Source organism: Equus quagga, chromosome 14 (genome assembly GCF_021613505.1).
Source record: "Equus quagga isolate Etosha38 chromosome 14, UCLA_HA_Equagga_1.0, whole genome shotgun sequence".
NCBI lineage: Eukaryota > Metazoa > Chordata > Mammalia > Perissodactyla > Equidae > Equus > Equus quagga.
The window spans coordinates 28,888,323-28,913,599 of record NC_060280.1 but is presented as its reverse complement, the minus strand read 5'-3'; the positions used below and the strand labels follow the sequence as shown (position 1 = coordinate 28,913,599).

The 25,277-nt window shown below is 36.9% G+C and overlaps 1 protein-coding gene across 2 annotated transcripts in view; it reads right to left on the bottom strand.

The window, feature by feature from the left end:
• The window catches only part of PPME1 (protein phosphatase methylesterase 1), a 71,560-nt gene that overhangs the window by 9,147 nt on the left and 37,136 nt on the right, over positions 1 to 25,277 (bottom strand). For both annotated transcript variants that reach the window (XM_046686053.1, XM_046686054.1), the window contains exons 4-9: positions 20,750 to 20,807; positions 20,245 to 20,296; positions 15,513 to 15,667; positions 14,550 to 14,640; positions 10,054 to 10,119; positions 6,782 to 6,905 (exon numbers count right to left, since the gene is read on the bottom strand). In XM_046686053.1, coding sequence (XP_046542009.1) covers positions 6,782 to 6,905; positions 10,054 to 10,119; positions 14,550 to 14,640; positions 15,513 to 15,667; positions 20,245 to 20,296; positions 20,750 to 20,807 — 546 coding nt within the window. The remainder of the gene's footprint in view (positions 1 to 6,781; positions 6,906 to 10,053; positions 10,120 to 14,549; positions 14,641 to 15,512; positions 15,668 to 20,244; positions 20,297 to 20,749; positions 20,808 to 25,277) is intronic.

Genomic DNA, 25,277 nt, shown 5'->3' with positions numbered 1-25,277 from the left:
CTAAATTATTCTCTTTGTCCAGGTGTTAGTTTATCTCCCACATGTGAGTGAAATCATATGGTGTTTGTCTTTCTCTGTCTGGCTTATTTCGCTTAGCATAATATCCTCAAGATCCATGCATGTTGTTGCAAATGGGACGATTTTGTCCTTTTTTTTATATAGCTGAATAGTATTCCAACGGCATTTTTTGCAAAAATAGAAAAATTCACCCTAAAATTCATTTAGAATCTCAAGGGACCCCAAACAGCCAAAACAATTTTGGAAAAGAAGAACAAAATTGGAAGACTCACGCTCTCTGATTTCAAAACAAGCTATAGTAAGCAAAACAACATAGTACTGGTATAAAGACAGACAAATAGACCAATAGAAGAAACTAGAGAGCCCAGAAATAAACCTTCACACACATGGCCAAACGATCTCTGACAAAGGCGCCAAGACCATTCAATGAAGAAAGGACATCTTTTCAACAAATGGTGTTGGGAAAACTGGATATCCAGATGCAAAGAATGAAGTTGGAGCATACAACAAAATTAACTTGAATGGATTAAAGACATAAATGTAAGACCTAAAACTATAAAACTTCTAGACAAAAACATAGGGGAAAGCTTCATGAAACTTTTCATGACATTGGACTTGGCAATGATTTCTTGGTTATGACACCAAAAGCAGAGGCAACAAAAGCAAAAATAGACAAACGGACTACATCAAACTTAAAACTTTCATGCATCAAAGAACACAATCAACAGAGTGAAAAGGCATCCTACAGAATGGGAGAAAATATTTGCAAATTATCTATCTGATAAGGGGTTAATATCTAGAATATATAAAGAACACCTACAACTCAACAACAGAAAGTCAAATAACCTGATTAAAAAATGGGCAAAGGACTTGAATAGACATTTATCCAAAGAAGACATACAAATGTCCAATAAGTACATGAAAAGATGCACATCATTAATCATCAGGGAAATGCAAATCAAAACCACAATGAGATATCACTTTGTACCCATTAGGATGGCTGCTGTCAAAAAAAGACAAAATAACAAGTGTAGGCAAGGATGTGGAGAAATTGGAACCCTTATGCACTGTTGGTGGACTTATAAAAATGGTACCACTACTTTGGAAAACAGTATGGCAGTTAAAAAATTAAAAATAGAACTACCATATGATCCAGCAATCTCAGTTCTGGGTATATACATATACACATACACACACACACACATACACACACAAACACACACACACACACATAGCCAAAAGAAGTGAAAGCACAGTCTTGAATTCATATTTGCACATTCATGTTCATAGCAGCATTATTCATAACAGTCAAGAGGTGTAAGCAATACAAATGTCTATCAACAGATGAATGGATAAACAAAATGTGTTATATACATATTATTCAGCCTTACAGAAGGAAATCCTGTCACATGCTACAACATGGACGAACCTTGAGAACATTATATTAAGTGAAATAAGCCAGTCACAAAAAGACAAATACTGTATGATTCCACTTATATGAGGTATCTAAAGTAGTGAAATTCATAGAAACAGAAAGTAGAATGGTGGTTTATCAGGGGCTGAGGGGAGGGGAACAAGGGAGTTGTTTAATGGGTATAGTGTTTCAAATTTGCAAGATCAAAAAGTTCTGGAAATCTATTACACAACAACATAAATATACTTAACACTACTGAACTCTACACTTAAAAATGGTTAAGATGGCAAATTTTATGTTATGTGTTTTTTACCACAGTTAAAAAAAAAGAAAGAAAAAGATCACTGGATGGGAGTCAGGAAATTTGGGTCTTCTAGTTCTCACTAAACAACTCATTCCATTCTCTTCTATTAATATTTTCCAGGCATAGGACACTTTGAAGTGAATGCTAATTGTTATTTCAGTTTGGAATCTCAGCCTGTCCTATTATATGCAATACTTCCCACTTATGAGCCATTTCTAAGAGATCTGCTCCACAGTTAGAGACACCATAATCTCACAAGCCCCTCCCAAATGCACAGAGGACTTCATATGAAAATGACAAATTTAAGGTAAGGGAACTTCCAAGGATAGTAATATTATTAAATTTTTTTTTTAAAAAAGGAGTTCAAGTCCTAAAAATCGTAAAAACAAAGAAAAAATTCTGGATAGAATTAGAGTTACTCCTGTAATTAGGGTAATGACAATAAATACTTTCTCTAGAGAGATGGATCATAAAGTTAGTTTAGATGCCTTCCTTCAACAAGCAGTAATACAATAGATTGATGTCATGAGATCCTAGTTGTTGGTTAGGAGAAACAGAAAGCCAGTTACCAATTTTCCTGGAATGTTCACCTGGGCAGGATGCAATTCTCCACACAAAGGCATCTACCATGGGCCTTGTATTATTTCTCAATGCCTCACTTGAAAAATTTTTAAAAACATAGGCTTTGTGTCAGTCAGACCTGAATGAATGCAAATCCCAGATCTATCATTAACTACTAACTGTGGGCTCCTTGAGAAAGTTACTTAACTTTGAGCCTATTTTCTTAGCTGTAAAATGGGCAATACAAGATCTCAAAGGATTGTTCTAAGGATGAACTAGAGACACTCATGTATGTAAAGCAACAGGAACATGGTCTGGCATATAACAAGTAATCAAAAAAAATTTTAAGAATATGAGACTGCAATAAGCTTGAAAAAGAAGAACAAAGTTGTAAGACAAACTTCCTGATTTCAAAACTTACTACAAAGCTACAATAATGAAGATAGTGTAGTACTTGCATAAGGATAGACATATAGATCAATGGAACAGAACTGGGAGTCCAGAAATAAATTCTGACATTTATGGTCAATTGATTTTCAACAAGGGAAGCAAGACAATTAAATGAGAAAGAGAAGTCTTTCCAGCACATGGTGCTGGGACAACTGGATATGCACATGCAAAAGAACGAAGTTACACCCTCCACCTCATACCATACATAAAAAGTAACTCGAAATGGATCATAGACCTAAATGTAAGAGCTAAAAGTAGAAGATTCTTATAAGAAAACATAGGCATAAATCTTTGTGACCTTGGGCTAGGCAAAGCCTTCTTAGATATGACACCAAAGGCATAAGCAACAAAACAAAAACTAGGAAAATGGAATTTCATCAAAATCAAACTTTTGCACTTCCAAGAACACCATCAGGAATGTGAAAAAGACAACCCATAGAAAGGGAGAAAATATTTGCAAATCAGGCACTTGTACCTAGAAAATATAAAGAACTCTTACAACTCAAGAATAAAAAGACAACCCTATTTAAAATTGGGGGCAGGATCTGAATAGACATTTCTGCAGGGAAGATATACAAATGGCCAATAAGTACATGAAAAGATGCTCAACATCGATAGTCATTAGGAAAATGTAAATTAAAACCACAATGAGATACTACTTAATACCCACTAGGATGGCTATAATAAAAAAGAAAGACAGGGGCTGGCCCCATGCCTGAGTGGTTAAGTTCGTGCGCTCCACTTTGGTGGCCCAGGGTTTCACGGGTTTGGATCCTGGGCGCGGACATAGCACCGCTCATCAGGCCACGGTGAGGTAGCGTCCTGCATGCTACAACTAGAAGGACCCATAACTAAAACATACAACTATGTACTGGGGGGATTTGGGAAGAAAAAGCATGAAAAAAAAAAAGAAGATTGGCAACAATTAGCTCACGTGCCAACCTTTAAAAAAAAAAAAAGAAAGAAAGATAATAAGTGCTGGCAAGGATGTAGAAAAACTAGAACCCTCATACACTGCAGGTGGGAATGTAAAATGGTACAGGCACTTTGAAAAACAGTCTGGCTGTTCCTCAAACGATTAAACATAGAGTTACCATCAAGCAATTCCACTCATAGGTGTATACCCAAGAGAAATAAAAGCCGACAGCCACAGAAAAATCTGCATACAAATGTTCAAAACAGCATTATTCATAACAGACAAAAAGTGGAAACAATCCAAATATCCATTAACTGATGAATGGATAAAAACCGTAGTCTATCCATACAATGGAATATTATTCAGTCATAAATAGGAATGAAGTACTGATACATGTCACAACATGGAGAATCCTTGAAAACAAACATTATGCTAAGGTGAAAGAGGCCAGTTACAAAAGACCACATACTGTATAATTCCATTTATACTAAATGTCCAGATTAGGCAAATCTATAGAGGCAAAAAGTAGACTAGTGGGTTGCCCAGGGCTGGGAAAGTTGAGGAGAAATGGAAAGTGACTGCAAATGAGTATGACATTTCTTTTAAAAGTAATGAAAATGTTCTAAAATCAGATGTTGTGATGGTTGCACAACTCTGTGGCTATACTAAAAACCAGTGAATTGTACACTTTGGGTGAGTTATCTCTTGATAAAGCAGTTAAAAAAAAGAGACAGATTTATGCATAAACGACTATCTCCTGGACAACTGAAGTTTATTTCTTTAAGGTTTAAAGCTTAAATGTTTTCCCTTTCTTTTCTGTATTTTAACCATTTTGTATTAGATTCTCTCCCCCCTCCTCAAATAAAATGTATATCCTGTCTTATTTTACAGAGCAGAATGGATGCAGCTGACCTCTTATGTGTGTCTCAGGGTCATTTCAAACACTACCTTTTATATTGTACTATAATAGAGATGCCCGTAAGGGCTAATGGGCCCAAATGGCCCCTGGCTACCGCACTTTAGAAGTTGTAACTGCCTTGTTGTTGTTAAGTTGAATTTGAATTCCCAACACTTTCTCTGTTTTATTTATTTATTTATTTCTCTTTATTGAGATATAATTGACACACAACATCGTGTAGGTTTAAGGAATACAATGTGTTGATTTGATACATCTATACATTGCAATATGATGACCAAGATAGCATTAGCTAACACCTCCATCACATCACATAATTACCATTTCTTTTTTGTGGTGGGAATAATTAAGATCCAGTCTCTTAGCAACTGTGAAGTTTATAATACAGTATTGTTGCTTATAATTACTATGCTGTGCATTAGATCTCCAGGACTTACTTATCTACTAACTGCAAGAAGTTGTGACTGTTGTTTGGAGTTTCTTTGTGTCCTTCTTCAAGTGTAGACTGTTTAGCTATACTCCTCATTGCTTGATGTGCCTCAGTGTGCCCTCCTAACAGAACTGCTAGAGTTTATAAAACTGCATATAATTAGGCTTATGAAAAACTGCAAAGAAACAACAACTTGGAATTAAAAAAATCAGAGGATCTGGGTTTGTTTTAGTGCTAACATTTATGTGTGGCTGAAGACAAGTATCTGTACCTGAGCTGTAAAACAATGATAATTTCTACAATGCAGTGCTAAAATGAAGACTAAAGGTGATAACTGTGAAGCACTCAGTATAGTTCCTAGCACATAAAAAGTAAAAAGTACTGACAGTTTGTATCAGACTCTCAGATCTGCTAAATACTGCTTGATTACCTTGGGCAAGTCCCTTCATCTCTTTTGTCTGTTTTCACAGTGTTAACACAGGAGAAAAGATCTCCCCTCACCTCACGGAGTGCTGGGAGGGCAAACTGATCATGACTTATTTACATTTTTGTAAACTCCAAAGAGGTACAAAGTATTATTCATTGATCTTAGGATGACAAGAAGATCCTCATTAAATTAAAAATACTGTTTAAAAAAAATGTACTCTCCTCCTTACTAACAGTAGCAGCTCCAAATGCAAAGGAATATGTGGTATACACAGAGTATACCACCTGCTATTAGTAAGATGTTTATAGTGTATTCCAGAAAGCCTGCTGCTCATGCCCACTAATCATTTCCAAGAAAAAAAAAATCATTTCCCTTCCTACTACTATTCTCAAATCAATTGCTCAGCAAGTACACATAGAACACTTACTATGCACACAACCTGAGCTAAATGCTGAGGGAAATTCATACAGAACATCAGTTCCTGCCTTCAAAAAGAACACAGGTTATTTTTGTTGGGAGATAATTCTTGTGCAATTAGAGAACACTGAATCTGCATTCTAGGGATGACCACCAGACCACTGTACCTTTGAATGTGGCTTATGAAAATCAATTCTATGACTTAGCCCTAACTTCAAAAAAGAAAGTGCTAAGTTGTCATATAGACTCCCAGGGCTGTACTGGAGAGGGACTGATATAAACTGAGGTCAGAAAGCTTCCCCAAGGAGATATACCTTGAAAGATGGGTAGGATCTGGATGGGCTTAGCGTAGACTGGTAGGAAATGGGATTTTCTCATGAGATAAACGACAGCAACAGAGGTACAGAGGTGAGAAAAACCCTAAAAGCCTGATGAGAGAGCAGTCTGTTTGAGGGTAGGGTATATACTGCAAGTTTTATGATAAAATTTGTCAGAGCTATCAACAAATGCCTTATATCTTCTTTTTTTTTTTTTTGAGGAAGATTAGCTCTGAGTTAACTGCTGTCAATCCTCCTCTTTTTTTGCTGAGGAAGCCTGGCCCTGAGCCAACATCCGTGCCCATCTTCCTCTACTTTATACGTGGGACACCTACTACAGCATGGCGTGCCAAGCAGTGCCATGTCCACACCTGGGATCCGAACCAGCGAACCCCGGGCCACCGAGAAGCGGAACGTGTGAACTTAACCACCACGCGACCAGGCCGGCCCTGCCTTATATCTTATAGCTAACCTAAGTATCTATTATGATAATGTCTTTGCCTCCTAAAATATCTAATGGTGGACAAAAAGAACAATGTCACCTACCCTTCCCCATCCCATACACCCTGAACCATTCCCTACACCTTCCAAGAATGCAGGCTTTCACCCACCTCCATGTCATCTTCCTTTTTCCTCTTATTTACTGACTCACTTCCTTCTTCGTCTTCTTCTTCTTCCTCTATGATTCCTTCCACTATAGATTTTGAGCCTTCTGGACTTGTAATTCCTTCGCACCTAGGTTTAAAAAAAAGTACTATCACACACCTCTCTTCTATACACAAATTATCTCAGAGATACTGCTAATTATGGCCTTTTATAATCAAATGTTAGTTAAAACTTGACGCTCCTGGGAGAAGGGGGATGTGAAGAATGTGCATTTTTAAAATGTGCAAAAAGTAGATCAGGGATGTGGAAGGTCATGGCCAATGTATGATTATATTCCAAGGGCTGGTTTCTAGTTCTTACACCAATACTGACCCACAGAAGGGAGTAACCATTTCCTGAGACATGGTGACAAGAGTTTTACTGGCATTATCCTATAGAATCCTCATAACAATCCTATGAAGTAGCCCTGAAGAGTTTAAAAAATTGCTCAGGATCACCTCGCTCATGAGTGGATGAGGCTGGGAGGCAAATCTAGGCCCAATTAACTCTAAAGCATAGTGCTTTTCTACTGCCCCCTGCTGACAGTAGAACAAGGCTCAGACAGAAAGGTAAAAGGCCTCCACTTTTTAATTAGCCGATAGAAACGGGCAATTACAATAAACATGGTCAGCTGAACCTTGGAGATTAGAACATCTGATCCAATCAATTACTGTTGTTTTTCTCTAAAAATATATCTCTTTATTATGTAATTAGGTAGAAAAATTATTATTACATGAACAGCTGGTACCATAATTCCTTTTGGAGAGAATTCATTGGAAAAAATACATTGACAAGTGTTAAAGGTAAAAATCCCAAGGGCCTAGGTAGCAGCTAATACCAAGGTCTGCTCCCTTGAGAGGGATAGAGAAGGGAGAAGAGGAGAGAGAATAAGCAAGACAAAAGAGACTGGGATAAATTGAAGGCTCAGTGAAACTTTGGTGGTGGATTTTAAGAATGATAACCTCTCCTTCTCTGTCTCCTCTACCAAACCTTCAGTGAAGTGTATGTTTGTAGATATTTTAAGTGGGGGTTTTCTATGGGACTTGAGGTGTTAGGTTTCACATCTGGGTCAAAGTAGTATAACAAAGAGAAAAAACATGTGCTCTGGATTTTCATAGCTATGGATTGGCAGTTTCAAGAGAATTTCGTTTAGGCAAGAAGGGCAGGAAGGTTCCAGCTGATATCTATGTGACAATGAAAACACACATACTCTTACATACACAGATTTACATATTAAGAGAAAACACCACTTAAATTTACATAGTAAGTAAACTTTTAAAATCACTGAACTACCTGCCATGTAACTTCCTGACAAAATGCTGTATCACTCCTTAGACAAATTAGATCTCAAAATATTTAGCCATTGAAAAGTGGGCAGTCTCACAGCTTACTCAAAGCCTCTGCATTGTGTCTGCCAGATATTACTACTCAAATTGCCCTTTCAGGCATAAAATCCATAATATAGTCAAATACACAGGAGTTTGGAACTGAGCTCTGTCATTCACTAGCTGTGCGACTCTCAGAAAGTCACTTTACATTTCCGAACTTCCATTTCCTCATCTATAAAACAACACTTACCTTAAAGAGGTATTGTAAGGATTAAATGAGATAGTGAAAATGAATTAACGAATTCAGGTAATGATCATCCATGTCTACTAAGATTCAAAACAAGACACAACCAGACATTATTTGCTTCCTGATGGCAGTATACAATATCAACTATTCTTGCAAACAAATAAAAAACCAAAATAACAACAAAAAAAACCAAATCTGAACCTGATCAAATCTCTGGATCTAACAATTTATCAATATGGGGAACAAAAGAACATATTAAATTACACCTTGAGGAATCAATCAGCAAATTCAGGACGTGGAAAATTCTACAAGGCAAACAACCAAGTTTCCTCAACAAATTAAATTGCAAGGAAAAAAAAATGAAAGAGATAGAAGTGGAACCTATAGATTAAAAGATACTTAAGAGATATATCCATCAATTGCTATGTAACTACTTCTTTTAAATCTGATTGGAACTATAAAAAAATTATTTATGAGACAGTCAGAAATGTGAATACTGAATAGACATTTGATGATATGAAGGAATTGTTGATTTTTTTAGGTGTGATAATAGTACTGTGATTGTGTTTAAAGTGGCCTTACCTTTTACAGCATACTGAAATCTTACAGAGGAAATTATGTGTTTGTCTGGAATTTGCTTCAAAATATTTTGTGCTTAGGAGAAGTAAATAGGGGCACAGATGAAAGAAGACTGGCAATGAGTTAATACTGTTGAAAATGGGCAATGAGAATGCCAAGATTCACTGTATTATTCTATTTTCATACATCTGAAAATTTTCCATAAGACAAAGTTTTAAAAATGAGACAGTGTATGTAAAATACCTCGCAGAGTGGCTGGCAAATAGCAGGCATTCAATAATGCCATTATCATTTTCATCAACTCTCACGACCCCTGTCTGTTCTATTGGTTTTGTGACTACATAGCAATATACAGGACTCATGTAACTCTATCCAGGAAGATCAATTGAGCTAAATAATCTTAGCTCACCCTTAAAATGTGGCTTTCACTCAGGTTATGATAGCTTTTGTTCTATAATTTTCTCACAACCAGAAGGAGACTGTAACCAGAATGAAACCATAGCTGCCAGCACTAGAGTGGACACAATTTTTAATGTCCATTCTCAGGGATTCTTCACCTTTTAACACCTAGAGTTGTGTTAATAACGTAATCCAGTATTATACAGAAGACGCCATTTGGCTTCGGGATTTCTTCAAAAAAAGGAGAGGGGCCGGCCCCGTGGCCAAGTGGTTAAGTTTACGCGCTTTGCTTTGGTGGCCCGGGATTTCACCGGTTCGGATCCTGGGCGAGGACATGGCACCGCTCATCAGGCGATGCTGAGGCGGTGTCCCACATGGCACAACCAGAAGGACTTACAACTAGAATATACAACTATGTACTGGGGGGCTCTGGGGAGGAGAAGAAGAAAAACAAAAGATTGGCACCATATGTTAGCTCAGGTGCCAATCTTAAAAAAAAAAAAAGAAAGAAAAAAGAAAAGAAAATCTATACAGCTGGCCCAGCTGAGCTCATCTGTAAAAATTACCTAAATTAATGAAGGCATTCACCAGAATGGTAGAACAGGTGTATGACAAGTAAGCAATCTGTAATTCCCTCACCATGTTTCAGTCTCTAACCTGTCCAAGGGGGAAAAATAAGACCTACTGTTTTACTTGGCCAACCATCGAGACACGGGCAGACTCCAGATTTCGAATCTGGCCACTCTTCACACTATAAGAGAAAAGTGGGAAGGGAAAGAGGAGGTTATTCAGCATCCATCTTATCATGTCACTAGGGTCAAAGGAATAATTGTGCAGATTCTGTTGGACCTACTAGGAAGCTGTAGCTACCAATGTAGCTTACTATAGAGATTACCATCACTTCCCAGTTGGTTTTTATGGCTACAAGCCAAGTAGTAAAAAGTAAGTATTCAGTTCTGCAAATATTTACCAAGAGGATACTATGTGTGAGGCTGTGCTCAAGAAGTACACAATTTAGTGGCGAGAAAGAAACATAAACAGGTAATTTTAACATAAGGCAAGGTTCAAAGGAATCACTTTATTCTGAATGAGGAGGTTAAAGAAAGCTTCCCAAATGTCCTGCAACTGAAGACTGAAAATACGAAGTTAAAGGGAAGATAAAAGAGGATGATCAGAGCATTATAGGCAGAGGGCACATTGTGAAAGGAGGCACTGTGATGTAAAAAAGTCACCAGGATGATGAGTTTAGACGACGAAGTGCAAGGAGAACAGGGGAGAGCAAAGACGGAGTGTGACAGAATAGGATAGACAGGCAGGGGCTAGCTCCTAGAGGGCCTTGCAATGCATGATATATAGACTTATGAGCTGAGACTCCATCTTAACAGAATAGTCTTCTCAGAGGTGTCTACTTAAGTATGCCTAAGAGCCAAGCAAAATGACTGCATGTCCCAGGAAATACTACTTGAAGCAGGTCACCAGAACAATTTCTTTAAATTTCATTTTTTAGCCTAAAAATTCTTGTAAAATTTTAAAGTGCAACCCCGCTTAGATAATGACTTTGTTTCTTATTTTAATGATAAACAGAAGCAATTAGAACTGCTACTTCATTTTTCTACCACCAAGTCAATCTACAGAATCCATCAACCTACCAGTGTTTGTAATCATACACTCTGCCTTGATGATTGTTTAATATATGAAATATCTCTGTTCCTATTCAAGGCCAACCTTGGGCACTGGTTCCCATCCCCTCTTGCTTATGAAGACCTTGTCTCCTCTAGTTATTCTGTCTCTCTCCTATGTCACCACTTTTTTTTTCTTTACTGGATATTACAAAACATCCTTTAAAAACATTCTCTAGGGGGCCAGCCTGGTGGTGCAGTGATTAAGTTTGCACGTTCCGCTTCAGCGGCCCGGGGTTCACTGGTTCAGATCCCAGGTGCAGACCTACGCACCACTTATCAAGCCATGCTGTGGCGGGCATCCCACACATAAAATGAGGAAGACAGCACAAATGTTAGCTCAGGGCCAGTCTTCCTCAGCAAAAAGAGGAGGATTGGCAGCAGATACTAATTCAAGGCTAATTTTCCTCAAAAAAAAACCCCCGAAAAACAAAATTCTCTAGCCTTTAAAAACATTCTCAACCCCACATTCACTACTAGATACTACCCCATTTCCACAAGAAAACTTCTCAAAAGAGTTAATCGTACTTGCCTTCTCTACTTTACCTCCCATCCTTTCCCAACTAATATTCCCAACTTATATCAGGTTTCTTTCTCCCACTTATTTTCTGAGATTTCCTTTGTCAAGGTCACCTCCATCATGCCAATTCTAAAGGTCATCTTAGTCCTCCCCTTAGTTGATCTCCCAGCAGCATTTGATGAAGATGCTCTCTCTTTCCTTCTATAAACCTTGCTGTATTCTCTTGGTTTTCCTTCTATCTCATCAACTGTGCCTTTTCAGTTTGTTGGATCTTTCTCTTCTTCCCAAGCTCGAAATATTGTGGAGTATCTCAAAGCTCAGTTCTTCGATCCTTTTTCTGTCAACATCAAATCCCTAGGTGATTGCATCCAATCTTTTGGCTTTAAATATTATCTATGGGATGATGATTCTCTAATTTATCTCTAGCTCAACTTCTTCTAAATAGTATATCTAAGTGCCTACTTAACATTTCCACTTAGATGTAAATTAAGCATTTCTGCTTACCCAAACAAAATTCCTTACTCCCTGCCCCTTACCCACTCCAAAATCTCTTCTCTTTTTTTTTTTTTAATTTTTATTTTTTTATTTTTTTTTTAAAGATTTTATTTTTTCCTTTTTCTCCCCAAAGCCCCCCGGTACATAGTTGTGTATTCTTCGTTGTGGGTTCTTCTAGTTGTGGCATGTGGGACGCTGCCTCAGCGTGGTCTGATGAGCAGTGCCATGTCCGCGCCCAGGATTCGAACTAACGAAACACCGGGCCGCCTGCAGCGGAGCGCGCGAACTTAACCACTCGGCCACGGGGCCAGCCCCCAAAATCTCTTCTCTTTATCTCTACTATTCACCCAATTGCTTGGGCTAAAAACCTAGAAGTCATCCTTAAGTGCTGTGCCTCAGTCTCTCTCCCAATATCCAATCCATTAGGCAGTCCTGTCAGTTCTACCTTCAAAATACATTCCAAGTATGACCACATTACTTCCTCCATTGCCACCCTAGTCGGTGTTTACCTTCATTACTCTCCTATACTACCACAACTGTCTCCTAACCAATTTCCCACTTCTGTTACCACCCTGCCTCTACTCCTTCCCCTATTCTGTTTTCCTCAGAGCAGCCAGAGTGGTGGAACCAAGATGCAAATCCATACCTGTCCAACTTCAAAGCCCGGGCTCTTAACGACTATACCTTACTGCCTCTCATTAGGATGACCAAGAGAGCAAAGGCAGGTTCACTTCACTTTAAATTATTACTGAATTAAATAGGTTGGCCTTGTATTTCAACATTTTTTTCAAGTTGGAATAGCCAAAATGGCTATGAGTCATAAACTCAATTCAAATATCCAGCAGAGTATAAAACAGTATTACCAACTATTTCATAGTATTCTTTCCAATTCTCAGGCTCTGAAAGTAGGTTCTAAAAATCAGTAGCTCTCACAAAATCCAGAATGTTTTAACATTCCACAACAGAACCGTTATTTTATCCTGCATCTGGCAATAGAATTAAGACTCTACCTCCGTTAAGAGAAGGTGTACCCTGACCCCCCCGGCTGGACTGAGTACCTGTCTTCTGTACTTCCTGTACTTCCTTCACAGTGTTGTGTTTATGTTTACTTGTTTGTATCCCCAGTTTTTGATGATAGGAACTAAGTCTGATTCATCCCAGTTCTTAGATCAGGTACTGACACATCTTAGGTACTAAGAAATGTTTACTGAATAAATTTTAAAAGTTATTTGGAATAATTTTCTCACTGGTTGTTACTGGGGAAGCAGGCAGGGTGCCCGAGGTACATGCTGAGCTGGCAGCAGCTGCATTCTCACTGTTGTGGCTGCCCAAGATGGAGAGATCTTTGGTGCTTCTGAGAGAACAGGAATCCTGCATCATGGCAGTGTGAACAAGGGGAGGTAGACGTGACTTCACCAAACACAAACGTCATTCTGGCAAGCCGTATTTGGCATGAGAACTTCTGTCCTAGGAAAATTTCCTAGGATATATTTACCAGATCCTTAATTTTTACTTGATATCTCTGAGTCAGTTAATAAATATGTTCTGCCTTCTAGTGCAGCCAGCAGTATGCTACATGCTGTATGAAAGTACAAAGGAGAGAACAGCTTCTGCCCTTTGACGTATGAAAATTAACAATATAAGCATATTCCTTAAGGGAGGATTAGAAGACTTAAGAGGTAAATAGTATAATATAATATAGACAAACGTCTCTAGCAATTTTATGGAGGGAGTGACCTGGGTGGTTTGGAGAAGTCAGAGAAAGGATTCTGGAGAAGGGAATGGAGACGGATTTTGAAAAATAGGTAAGAAGACAAGATACAAGATATTTTATCCCAAGACTGATCTCCTTGGGGGCGGGACATTGTTTCACTCCTCTCTGAATCTTCACCCTTTAGCACAAAGTAAGCATTCAATAAACGTTTAATCAAAGAATTGGTTGAATTAATGAATAAATTAATGACTGAACAGCCTTTACTTAAGTGAAGCCATAGCCAATTCTATCAGTGATTTTTATGAAAATTATTTACCCAAAAGGTTTTTATTTACCCAAAACCCAAATAAAAACTGAGAAAGGAACCTATACCCATCCTCTGTTTCTCCATCATTTTCTCTGGAACAAAGAAAGTGAATCTAGAACCATGGGACATCAGAGATGGAAGAGGCCTTAGAGTCTCATTTAGTCCAAACTCTCACCTTAGAGATGGGAACAGCTAGAAAGCAGATGATCCATAATTATTAAGATTCTAGAAGGTACTACAGTGTACTGGAAAAAGGATGGGTTTTAGAAAACTGAGCCAAGTGTGAAACATTTAAAACATTTTTTTAAAAATTCTGCTCCTTACATAAATGTTTCCATACATGATATTTCAATAAAGCTAAGGCTTGGAAACTGAACGATTCCTTTGAACTTAGTGCTTGAGCTGATGAAAAAGGAAAGCTACAATCTAACATTTAAAATATAGACAATATAGATTTGTGGGTTACCTCCATTCAATGGCATTCTCCAGAGACTTGAAGGTTTTAGGACGACCACGTAAGAAATTCTGCATGCTATTAAGTGCATCCATGGCTGTACCTAGATATTAAACAAAAATTTTAACAATAGTACTTAACATATTCAGCATTTACACTTACTGGGTCAACTGTATACATCTGCCCTCAATGACAGCAGAATTCAGTGATGCTCGGGGGAAAAAAGATGTTGTTTAAGAAAATTCAGAAGACTGATATGATAACCAGCTTCCAAGATGGTCTCCAATGATTTTTGCCCCCTGGTATTCCCTCCCTTGTGTAGTACCCCCACAGTGAATAGGGCTGACTTATATTATATAAGCAATAGTGTGACTTCTGAGGCTGGGTCATAAAAGACATGGCAGCTTCTTTTTAAATGTTAAATAAAATGATGGGACATACATACGATTGAAATATTATGCAGCCATAAAAGATATTTATGAAGAGTTTCTGATGACACAGAAAATGATTATATAATGTGGGGTGTGGGCAAAATGGGTGAAGCTGTCAAAAGGTACAAACACTGTGACTATACAGCATGGTGACTATAGTTAATACAGTACTGTATATTTGAAAGTTGTTAAGAGAGTAGATCTTAAAAGTTCTCATCACAAGAAAAAATTTGTAACTAGGGATGGTGATGGATCTTAACCAGCCATATTGTGGTGATCATTTTGCAATATATACATATATTGAATCGTTATGTTGTATACCTCAAACTAAAACAAAGTTATACGTCAATTTTATCTTGAGAAAAAAAATACTTGGAATGCATTTGCCACAAAATAACATTAAAAAAAGGGATATAAAAGACAGAGGGATATACTTCAAGATGAGTGAAATCAACAGTAAATTAAAACAAGATAACAATAGTCTACCATAGATGTCTCTTATAAGTCAAAAGATTTTGATTTGGTCAGAAGTAAAAAAACTTACCTTCCACAACATCAATCATGCACAGACCCAGGAGGCTTGGCACGAGGTTGGATGATGCCGTGTGGACTGCAATTGCACCACCCATGCTATGTCCAATGAGCATAATTGGAGGAGGGAGGTCCCCATACATGGCTTCAACCACATTGCCAACATCTCTGCAAAGAGAAGGGGAAAAAAGTTGGGAATGCTCTCTGACAACACTGTAAAAACAGTTTTCTTTACTAACTTCTTCCTTTGGTCTGTAACTAATAATTCTAGGACTGTAAAGGTCTGTTGAGCCATCTTGCAAACGTACCTATGTAAATCTCCTACCTAACATGCCCCACAGTATCTAAACATGTAGCCACACATCTAGCCCTTCTGATAAGCGGCAGTTTAAGAACTAAGAACCCAAATTTTCTTATTTTCCTTTGCATAACAGTTTCACTGTTCTACAAATTTAGTATAATTACATAAACATATACCTTTATTTTAAACCTAAGCTTGAAAGTCTGGACAAATCATTTAACTGCTGTACACCTCAGTTTCCCCATCTATAAAACAGGAAAACAATTTTATTAAGCACTATAATGTAGTGAAGTTTGGAGTCACAAGACAAATTGCAGCCTCCATTTATTTTTTACCATGTAGACTTAGATTAGTGATTTAATCTCTCAGATAGTTTCAACATCCATAAAATGAGGATAAGAATATCATTTACTATACTGGATTGCTTTGAGGATTAACTGAGAGAGTTAATGTGAAACTACTTTGAAAAGAGTACAGTGCTATACAAATGTTACTTATTACTTACAATTTGTCATGTAAAGTTGTTTGAAGTATGAACATAAATGTAAGTATAGTGTTCTGAGAAATTAGAAAGACGTTCAGGGCTAATTTTTATTGGCTTCTGTGCTAGTCTTTAATTAGGAGTGGAACTGTTTAACAAAGTCAAACCGTAAAGCTTTGAAAATGAGAACTGAAGTAGGAACTTTGGTTTTTATTTGCATATAGGCCTTCTTTGCTATAGCAATAGGTAAGGTATGGTGTGTTTCTAGAGACCAATGGCTCTACTGTCTTCCTTTGGGAGTAGCTGAGTCAGTCAACTTCAAAAGAGTTTTGTCTTGCTGAGTGTCACTATATATCTCAAGCACTCACATAACGTTAGCCAAATATAGCAGGTGTGGATGTGGGGACACAGCCTTTCAAATATGATCTCCACGGTATTCAGAATGGCAAAGATAAATGTTATTAATTATTTCTGAAGGAATTAATCTTACAACAATTACAGATATGAATAGGTTAACTGGAGCATCTGCAGACAATCTGAATGGGAGATAAAAAGGCCACCCAATTTTATAAACAAAAACAAATAGTAGTTCAATATTCCTTTGAAGTTAAATTTAAGGCTAAAACTTTTGGTTATTAACAGATATAATGAGCAAAATAAAAGGATGCTACGGAAGATTATCTAAGTCTCGGGTCTCCCTAAAATACTAACTGATTTGGAGGGGTTCTGCTTTATGCATGAAGGTGGATAGGGTCTGAAACAAACCAGCATAATATTGTATCTAAGCTTAGGAAAGGTATATTTCATCCAGGTAACAGGCGATTATGATCAATCACTTGATCATCTAGCACCAAAAGAGATTTATTCTTATTAAAGTTAGTCAAAGTTTTCAGTCACCAAGATTAGCGCCTTACTTGAGACATGTCCTGAAATTCCAGAGAAATAAAATACAGATGAAGTAGCAGGGATTACCTACAAATCTACTCTGTAACTGGATATACCATAACTTTGGTACATGCTTTTTAAGGGGATTCTGTCATACTTTCCTGAGAAGCAGTATAGCATATCACAGACATAACAGAAAAAGGAATATCAGAGCAACCTGAGCTCAAACTTGGCTCTTCTACTTTCGGTGGAGTTGCATATTTTTTAGGGTTTAAGTTCTAAAGTTGATATGTAAGGCAAAAAACTTGCTGTCAGGACTACCTGAAAACCCCACTAAATCACTCATAACTATGCCCATTTAGAGATTTTTGTTTCACAAAGTGACTGAATTTGGAAATCATATAAATGTTTTATTGCTTTGACTATTTCAGCAAGAATCCAACTTGTTGGCTCTTCTGATTCTTGATAATCATCTTCATCTACTGTATATAGTTTTAATCATTTATTTTCTTTTTAACTTTTGTGCCTGTATGGGAGTGCCTGTAATCAACTTATTGCCTTTCAGCTCCAATTCACCCTTCATTTCATGTTGTACAAAATTGGATCTGAGGCTTTTAAATATTTTTCCTTAGCCAGCTGGCATGAAGTTAAGCTATGTCTGTAGAGGGCACAGGAGAAACAATGCAGAAAGACAGGCTTTTGTTCCTGGTTCATGTGCATTTACTCCACAAGCTCCTCTAGCTTGTACTTTTCTAGCACCCAGGTCCTGCAGCATGGGAAGCCCTCAGCTCCTGCAGCACACACAGCTTTCCCAGTGCCCAAGTCCTGCAGCACAAGGTGGCTTCTCCAACACTCCATTCCCAGTGGGTTTTTTTACCCTAGCTTTATTGAAGTATAATTGGTACACAAAAAGATGGCATATAATTAATGTATACAATTTGGTAAGTTTGGATATAGGTATACACTCATGTTACCATCACCACAATCAAGGCAAAAAACACATTTATCACCAAAAGTTTCCCTTGCGTCACTTTTTTGTGTATGTGTGCATGTGTTTGTCACGTGTGTGGTTAGAACACTTAACATGAGATCCACCGTCTTAACAAACTTTTAAGCACACAATATCTTATTGTTAACTATAGGCACTATGTTGTACAGCAGATCTCTGGAGCCCCTCCCAGTATTTTTGTTGCAGAGTGCCTTTGGTGAGATGCGTCCGTGTGAACAGCTTCCCCTGCACCCTGGAGGGCAGATTTCTAGCAAGTTCTGCCAACACTGCATCAAAGTGACTTCCCTGCCTTCAGTAAACCATAGTCATGCCCTCTCTAACAAGGTCTAGATCTCAACCTCTTCCATTACTGTTCTATCTCAAGCCCAAGGGGAAAGTGGCTGCTTCTTACATCTGCTATTCCTGTATTCTGTCTTTGAAATTTTTTCCAGCTTTACTGAGATATAATTGGTAAATAAAATTGTAATATGGTTAAAGTGTACAATGTGATGATTTGATATATGTATACATTGTGAAATGATTCCCACAATCAAGTTAATTAACCCTCTATTCTTTAGCATTCTCTTTAGTTCATACTAGCCAATTCCTCATTACTCCAATCCCCTGATACAGTTAATAAATCTTTACATTAAACTTTCCCTGTTCAAATTTCTTTCTTGATTGTCCCAGACTGATACATTTTTAGGCACTGTTTCCTCAAGGTCCTCAATTAATTCTTCAGTTTTCTCTAGAATGTTAGCCAAGCCAACATCACCCTTTGTCTGGCTGCCTGGCAACTTAGATGATGTATTTCACTTTTTTGTCAACACTCAAGAAACCCTTTAAAGCCTTAAAAATCATTCACAAATCTTTCTACAGGTATCACTAACATACTTGATTACTTCAGGCTTCATGGTTCTCACATTACAAAGGCATTAGGAACAACTGAGGAAACATTTGTGGCTCCCTTTTCGTAGTTTCTCGGGCATATATGCATTGAATGGAATGGTACTCATACATTGTTATTTCTCTTTCTCTCTGCCAAGCACTATAGGTGAATGAACACAATTCTGGCCTATTAACTGTGTGACCTCATACAGCTATTCAACCTATGTGAGCTAGTTTCCTCATTGGCAAAAAAGTGATAATAATACCTACACTTCAGAGTTAATAATATAGATTAATTAAAATCAATAACTTATTTATTGTTAATAAATGCTTAATTTACACTTAATAAAGCCTTGCACATTAGAAAGCACACAAACAGGACCTACTATAATGATAAAATTATGGCCGCATGAGTTGGACAAGATTTTTTTGGCCAACGTTGGTCAAATACTTGAGAGGGCATGTATTAAGTACATGAGAGAGCATGTATTAAAGCAGGGTAGTTAGAAGAATCCTGTTAACAATATAGGATAGTGGTTTCCAAACACCATTCATGGGACTGGCTGCATCAGATTCCCTCATGGAGCTTTATCAAAATTTAAATGCCCAGATCCCATTGGTAGAAGCACTAATTCAGTAGGTCTGGGGTGGAGCCAAATCATTTGTATTTTAATCACTTCTCAGGTGATTCTGATGAGTGACAAGGTTTGAGAGCCACTGCATATGCTACATTCATCTTTTACTCTGAGGTCCAGGGTATAATTAAGTTATTCTTTAATACCCTGTTCCTGTCTTGCTATGCAGTTGGACAAAGAATGTGAGCAGGATACTTTAAGAACATTTCACAGCACTTCTGGCATACACTACTTTTCCAAGCATGGGTCCCCAATAGATAACCAGATTTTATTCAACTCTGTCAACAGAAGAAAACTTTTCAAAAGCCAACACAAACTAAATTGTGCCTTGAAAAATTTCCAAGCGCTGTATGTGATGACCACCACAGTGACTATACCGAGAAAGATGGAGGTTTCTTTCAAGATTATATAGTAAGGAGACAGCAGATAGAGGAAAGAGAACAGAAGTAAAATTTTCTCTGTGCTAATTATTGTCCAACAATCTTACCAGGACAGTGATAAAGTTATACTTCTATTTATAATAGTAATGGAAGCCAGGTGATGTATAAACAATATTAGATTACTTACTTTGCCATTGTTTCTGCAGATAGGTCTTCAGAATTCTTGACTTTTGTTTCCCCTAAAAAGAAAATATTTAAAAATAAAATTCCCAAGGATAGGAATTATAAAAGCAAGAGTATTCTCTTTCAAAAATCTCATCTTTAGACAGTGAAATGAGGACTTTATAATTACGCTTAGCAAGGATTTTCTATGTTACAGATACATCTTTATAGCTGGCCATCCTAAGGAAGATAATTACAGTAGCCTACCAAAGATCTATCCACATTCCTTATATATCACCAGCGTCAGAATTTGGCTACATAAAAGGACATTTTCTTAGCTAAACAACAACAAATATACATATGTGTGTTTATAAAATATTTATGAAAACTAAAAGCTAGGATTTCTTTTGGAATTCCCAAATGGAACAGACCAAGTTATTTTAAGGCTACACTGAAATTTGTAATATTTAACACTATTCAAAGGGCTTGGCAAATATGTCATTGAGTCAGTGATTAAGAACTTTACTCACCATGACCTCGAAGATCCAAAGCCACAATCCTACACTGAACCCTACTAATGATCGCTGCCTAGGAGGAAAAGGAAAAGTAGTAAGATACACCTGGGTTAGGAAATCTTTCCCCATCACCAACAATAACTCTGATGAATGAACTGCCATTAATATTCAAGGATCTCAAGAGAATCAAAAGACGACTTTCCACTTTTAGGCAAAATTTTTAAAATGATGATTCTCTGCTTTTTTTGTACATATTCTGGTTCTATCTCAACTTCAAAATATGGCTTTCTCCACCTAAAGCTCTCTTTAAACCCTAACTTTTCCCAGCTTCTCATGAAACACAGAATGAACACCTCTAAACAATGACCCTCTGAGTTCTGCTATTACCTATGATTTTCATCCATATTCCTTGGTTATCTTTTTCCTGCTCTGGAACAGAAATTCCCTAGATAAGGACCATGAGTCAATTCATATATTGACTCAGGATATCACACAAATGTGACATTCAGATCATGAAATAACCCTGAAAACAGTACAAGTCATGAAATCTACCAAAGGTTTACTTTAAGACAAATGCCACGGTACACACAAGCTGGTACCACAGTTAAATAAAAATATATAGAAAAAGAAATCATAATATTATGGAAAAGTATAATTTTAAAGGGTTAAACAAACCTGAAATAATTGGGGATCTTCTTCTTCAAATGAATTAGATTCTTTGACAATTATACAACACAATTAGTGTTATAAACATCATCAACATTTTTTAACTCCTAAGAATTAAATAGGAGAACTATCTAACCTAACCATCACATTTTATGAATGAGGAAACTGAGGCCAAGAGAAAGGATATTATTTTCTCAGGGTCATATACAAGTTAGTAGTAAAAACAGAACCAGAATGAAGGTAAGTTACCAATATAATGGTCCATGTATAACACAAAACAAGTCAGATTTCTTAAATCACATCTTCCCTTCATTTCAAGTGATTAAATATATCATCTTGAATATACTCTCATTCTAAAAATGTTGAAAATATAGGAAATTAATAGGAAGAGAGGAGAAAAAAAAAACCCTTTGATTTGTCATCCAAATGTAGCCCCCATCATCTCTTTGGGTATTTCCTGTGACCTTTTTTTCTCCTAGGTTTACTGAGATATTATTGACATAAAACATATGTAAGCTTAAGACGTAAAATGCAGTGATTTGATACACATGTACATTCCAAAATGATTATCACAATAAGGGAAGTTAACACTTCCATCCCCTCACTTAATCACCATTTTTTGTGTGTGTGGTGATAACAGTTAAGATCTAGTCTCTTAACTTTCCAGTGTACGATACAGTATGATTAATTATAAGCACCATGCTGTACATTAGATCCCCAGAACTTATTCATCTTATAGCTGGGAGTTGGTACCCTTTGACCAATATCTCTCCACTTTCCCCACCTCCCAGCCCTTGACAACTTCCATTCTAATCTCTATGAATTCAGTTCGGCTTTTTTAGATTCTGCATATAACTGAAAACCTACAGTATTTGTCTTCCTCTCTCTGTGTTATTTCACCTAGCATAATGCCTCAAGGTTGTCCATGTTGCTGCAAAAGGCAGGATTTCCTTCTTTTTATGGCTAAATAATATTCTACTGAGTGTATGTGTACCACATTTTGTTTATCCATTCATCTGCTGATGGATGCTTAGGTTGTTTCCATGTCTTGGCAATTGTAAATAACACTATTAACATGGGGGTGTAGATATCTCTTCAAAATAGTGTATTCATTTCCTTTGGATATATATCCAGATGTGGGATTGTTGGATCATATGGCAGTTCTATTTTTAGTTTTTTTGAGAAACCTTCATACTGTTTTTCATAGTGACTGTATCAATTTACATCCCTACCAACAGTACACAAGGGTTCCCTTTCTCTACAGCCTCATCAACACTTGTCTCTTATCTTTTTGATAATAGCCATTCTAACAGTTGTGAGGTGATATTTCACTGTGGTCTTCATTTGCATTTTCCTGATGATTAGTGATGTTGAGCATCTTTTCATGCCCCTGTTGGTTATTTGTACATCTTCTTTGGAAAAATGTCTATGCAAGTCTTTTACCCATTTTTTAATTGGGTTTTTTTTTTTTTTTTGCTATTGAATTGTGCAAGTTCCTTATATATTTTGGATATTAACTCCTTATCAGATAGATGGTTTGCAAATATTTTCTCCCATTCTGTAGGTTGCATGTTTATTTCACTGATTTTTGCTTTTTGCTGTGCAGAAGATTTTTAGTTTGATGTAGTCCCACTTGTTTATTTTCACTTTTGTTGTTACATCCAAAAAAAATCATTGCCAAGACCAATGTCAAAGGGCTTTTGCCCTGTTTTCTTCTAGTAATTTTATAGGTTTGGGTCTTTAAGTCTTCAATCTGTTGCAAGTTAATTTTTGTGAGTGGTATGAGATACGCATCCAATTTCACTCTTCTGCATGTGGTTATCCAGTTTCTCAACACCATTTATTGAAGAGACTATCCTTTCCCCATTCAGTCTTCTTGGCTTCTTTGTCAAATATTAGTCGATCATATAAGCACGGGTTTATTCCCGAGGTCTTGATTCTGTTCCAATGGCCTGTGTATCTATTTTTATGTCAGTACTATATGGTTTTGATTACTACAGCTTTGTAATAAAGTTTGAAATCAGGAATTGTAATGCCTCTAGCTTTGTTCTTCCTTCTCAGGATTGCTCTATTTGACGTCTTTTGTTGTTCCACGTGAATTTTAAGATTGTTTTTTCTATTTCTGTGAAAAATGTCGACTTTTGATAGGGATTGGATTGAATCTGTAGATGGCTTTGGGGGCTATGGACATTTTAACAATATTAATTTTTCCAATCCATGAACATGGATATCTTTCCATTTGTTTGTGTCTCTTCAATTTCTTTCATCAAGGTCTTATAATTTTCAGTGTACAGATCTTTCACCTCCTTGGTTAAATTTATTCCTAAGTATTTTATTTTTTGATGCTATTGTAAATGGAATTGTTCTCTTTATTTCTTTTTCAGATAGTTCATTGTGTATTAAATCACATTTTTGAAATCACCTAGAAAAAAGTCTGTTTCTACTTCTATTACCCTAACTAATGAATACTTTTAAAGAGAACAAAGGGCTGAAATTCTACTGTATTTTGCTATTTGTTCCTGAAAGCTAATTTACAAGAGTTATTTAATGCATTATGGTGGCAGTAAGGCCTTCAATGCGAAAAACAAATCTATATTTTGGAAATAAAATTAAGTGGCAAAGAGAGTGTAAAATTGGCTTGATTGCTGTACATCAAAAAAAAAAAAAGTAAAACTAGGTCCACAAAACAGCAAAAAAATATTTGAAGGCAGTAATTGTCAATTCTAATTTTAACTTGAAAGCAATAATTTACCATCTTATGTGCCTGTCAGAAAACACTAACAATAATACTAAAAACAGATTTTTCATTCACTTGTATAACAAATCTTTCTAAACTACATCTGCTAAAAATACGGCACCAATTGAGTATTGGGAGTTACAATTTGAAAAAGGCAATGTTCCTGCTCTCACGATGTTTATATTTTGGTGTGGCAGAGGAAGACTAGAAAATAAATGAGCAAGGTAAATTCAGAGAGTAACACATTTTATAGATAATGAAAAAGTGTTAGAGCCTACCTATGGTAACCACTCCAGATCTTGTCTCAAACAGTACAACTCTGCCACTTCTGGAATGGCTCATTGAAAAGCAGCTGTTTAAGAACTAGACTTATCCAATCATTTTCTCAACAGAATTTGTGGTGTTAGCAATAACAGCAACAATAGCAGCAGCATTTAATATTTATTAAATCTTACTATGTGTCAGGCACTAATCCAAGTGCTTCGAAAGAAGTATCTAACTTTCTCCTCACAACTCTTTTATCCAGACATAATTTTCATGTGTTACAGGTGAGGACATTTTACAGCAAGATTAAGTAATTTGCTCAAGGTGAAAAAGCTAATAAAGTGGCGGAGCCAAGATTAAAATCCAAGCCGCCTGGGTTCAGGTGGTTCTTCACCCTGGCTGCGTAACAGAACCACATAAGGAGCTTTAGGAAATACTACTACCCAGGTGCTAACCCACCAGAAATTCTGATTTAAGTGATCTGGGGAGGGGGCCAGGGTATCTAAACGCCTTAGAGTTCTCAGGTGATTCTAATGTACAGCCAAAGTTCAGCCAAGCCTTAGCCTAGAGAATAAGAGACAAGATTAAAAGTAAGATCTAGGTAGTAATAACATTTTTCTTTATCACTTTGTTATCTCACCAAATTATCTCCCTGAGAAGTAGGCTGGGAAAATATTAGCCCTCTGTAGCTGACAAAACAATTCTGAGAGGTATATGAAGTACTGGTGAAGGTGTGGAGAAATAGGTATCCTCACAAACACGTGATCTCCTCAAACTTCATAATTTTGGCTAATCTGATAAGTGAAAAGTGGTATTCTTTTATCTTACCTTATATTTCCCTCATTAATAGTCAGGTAGACCCATTTTTATAAGTTT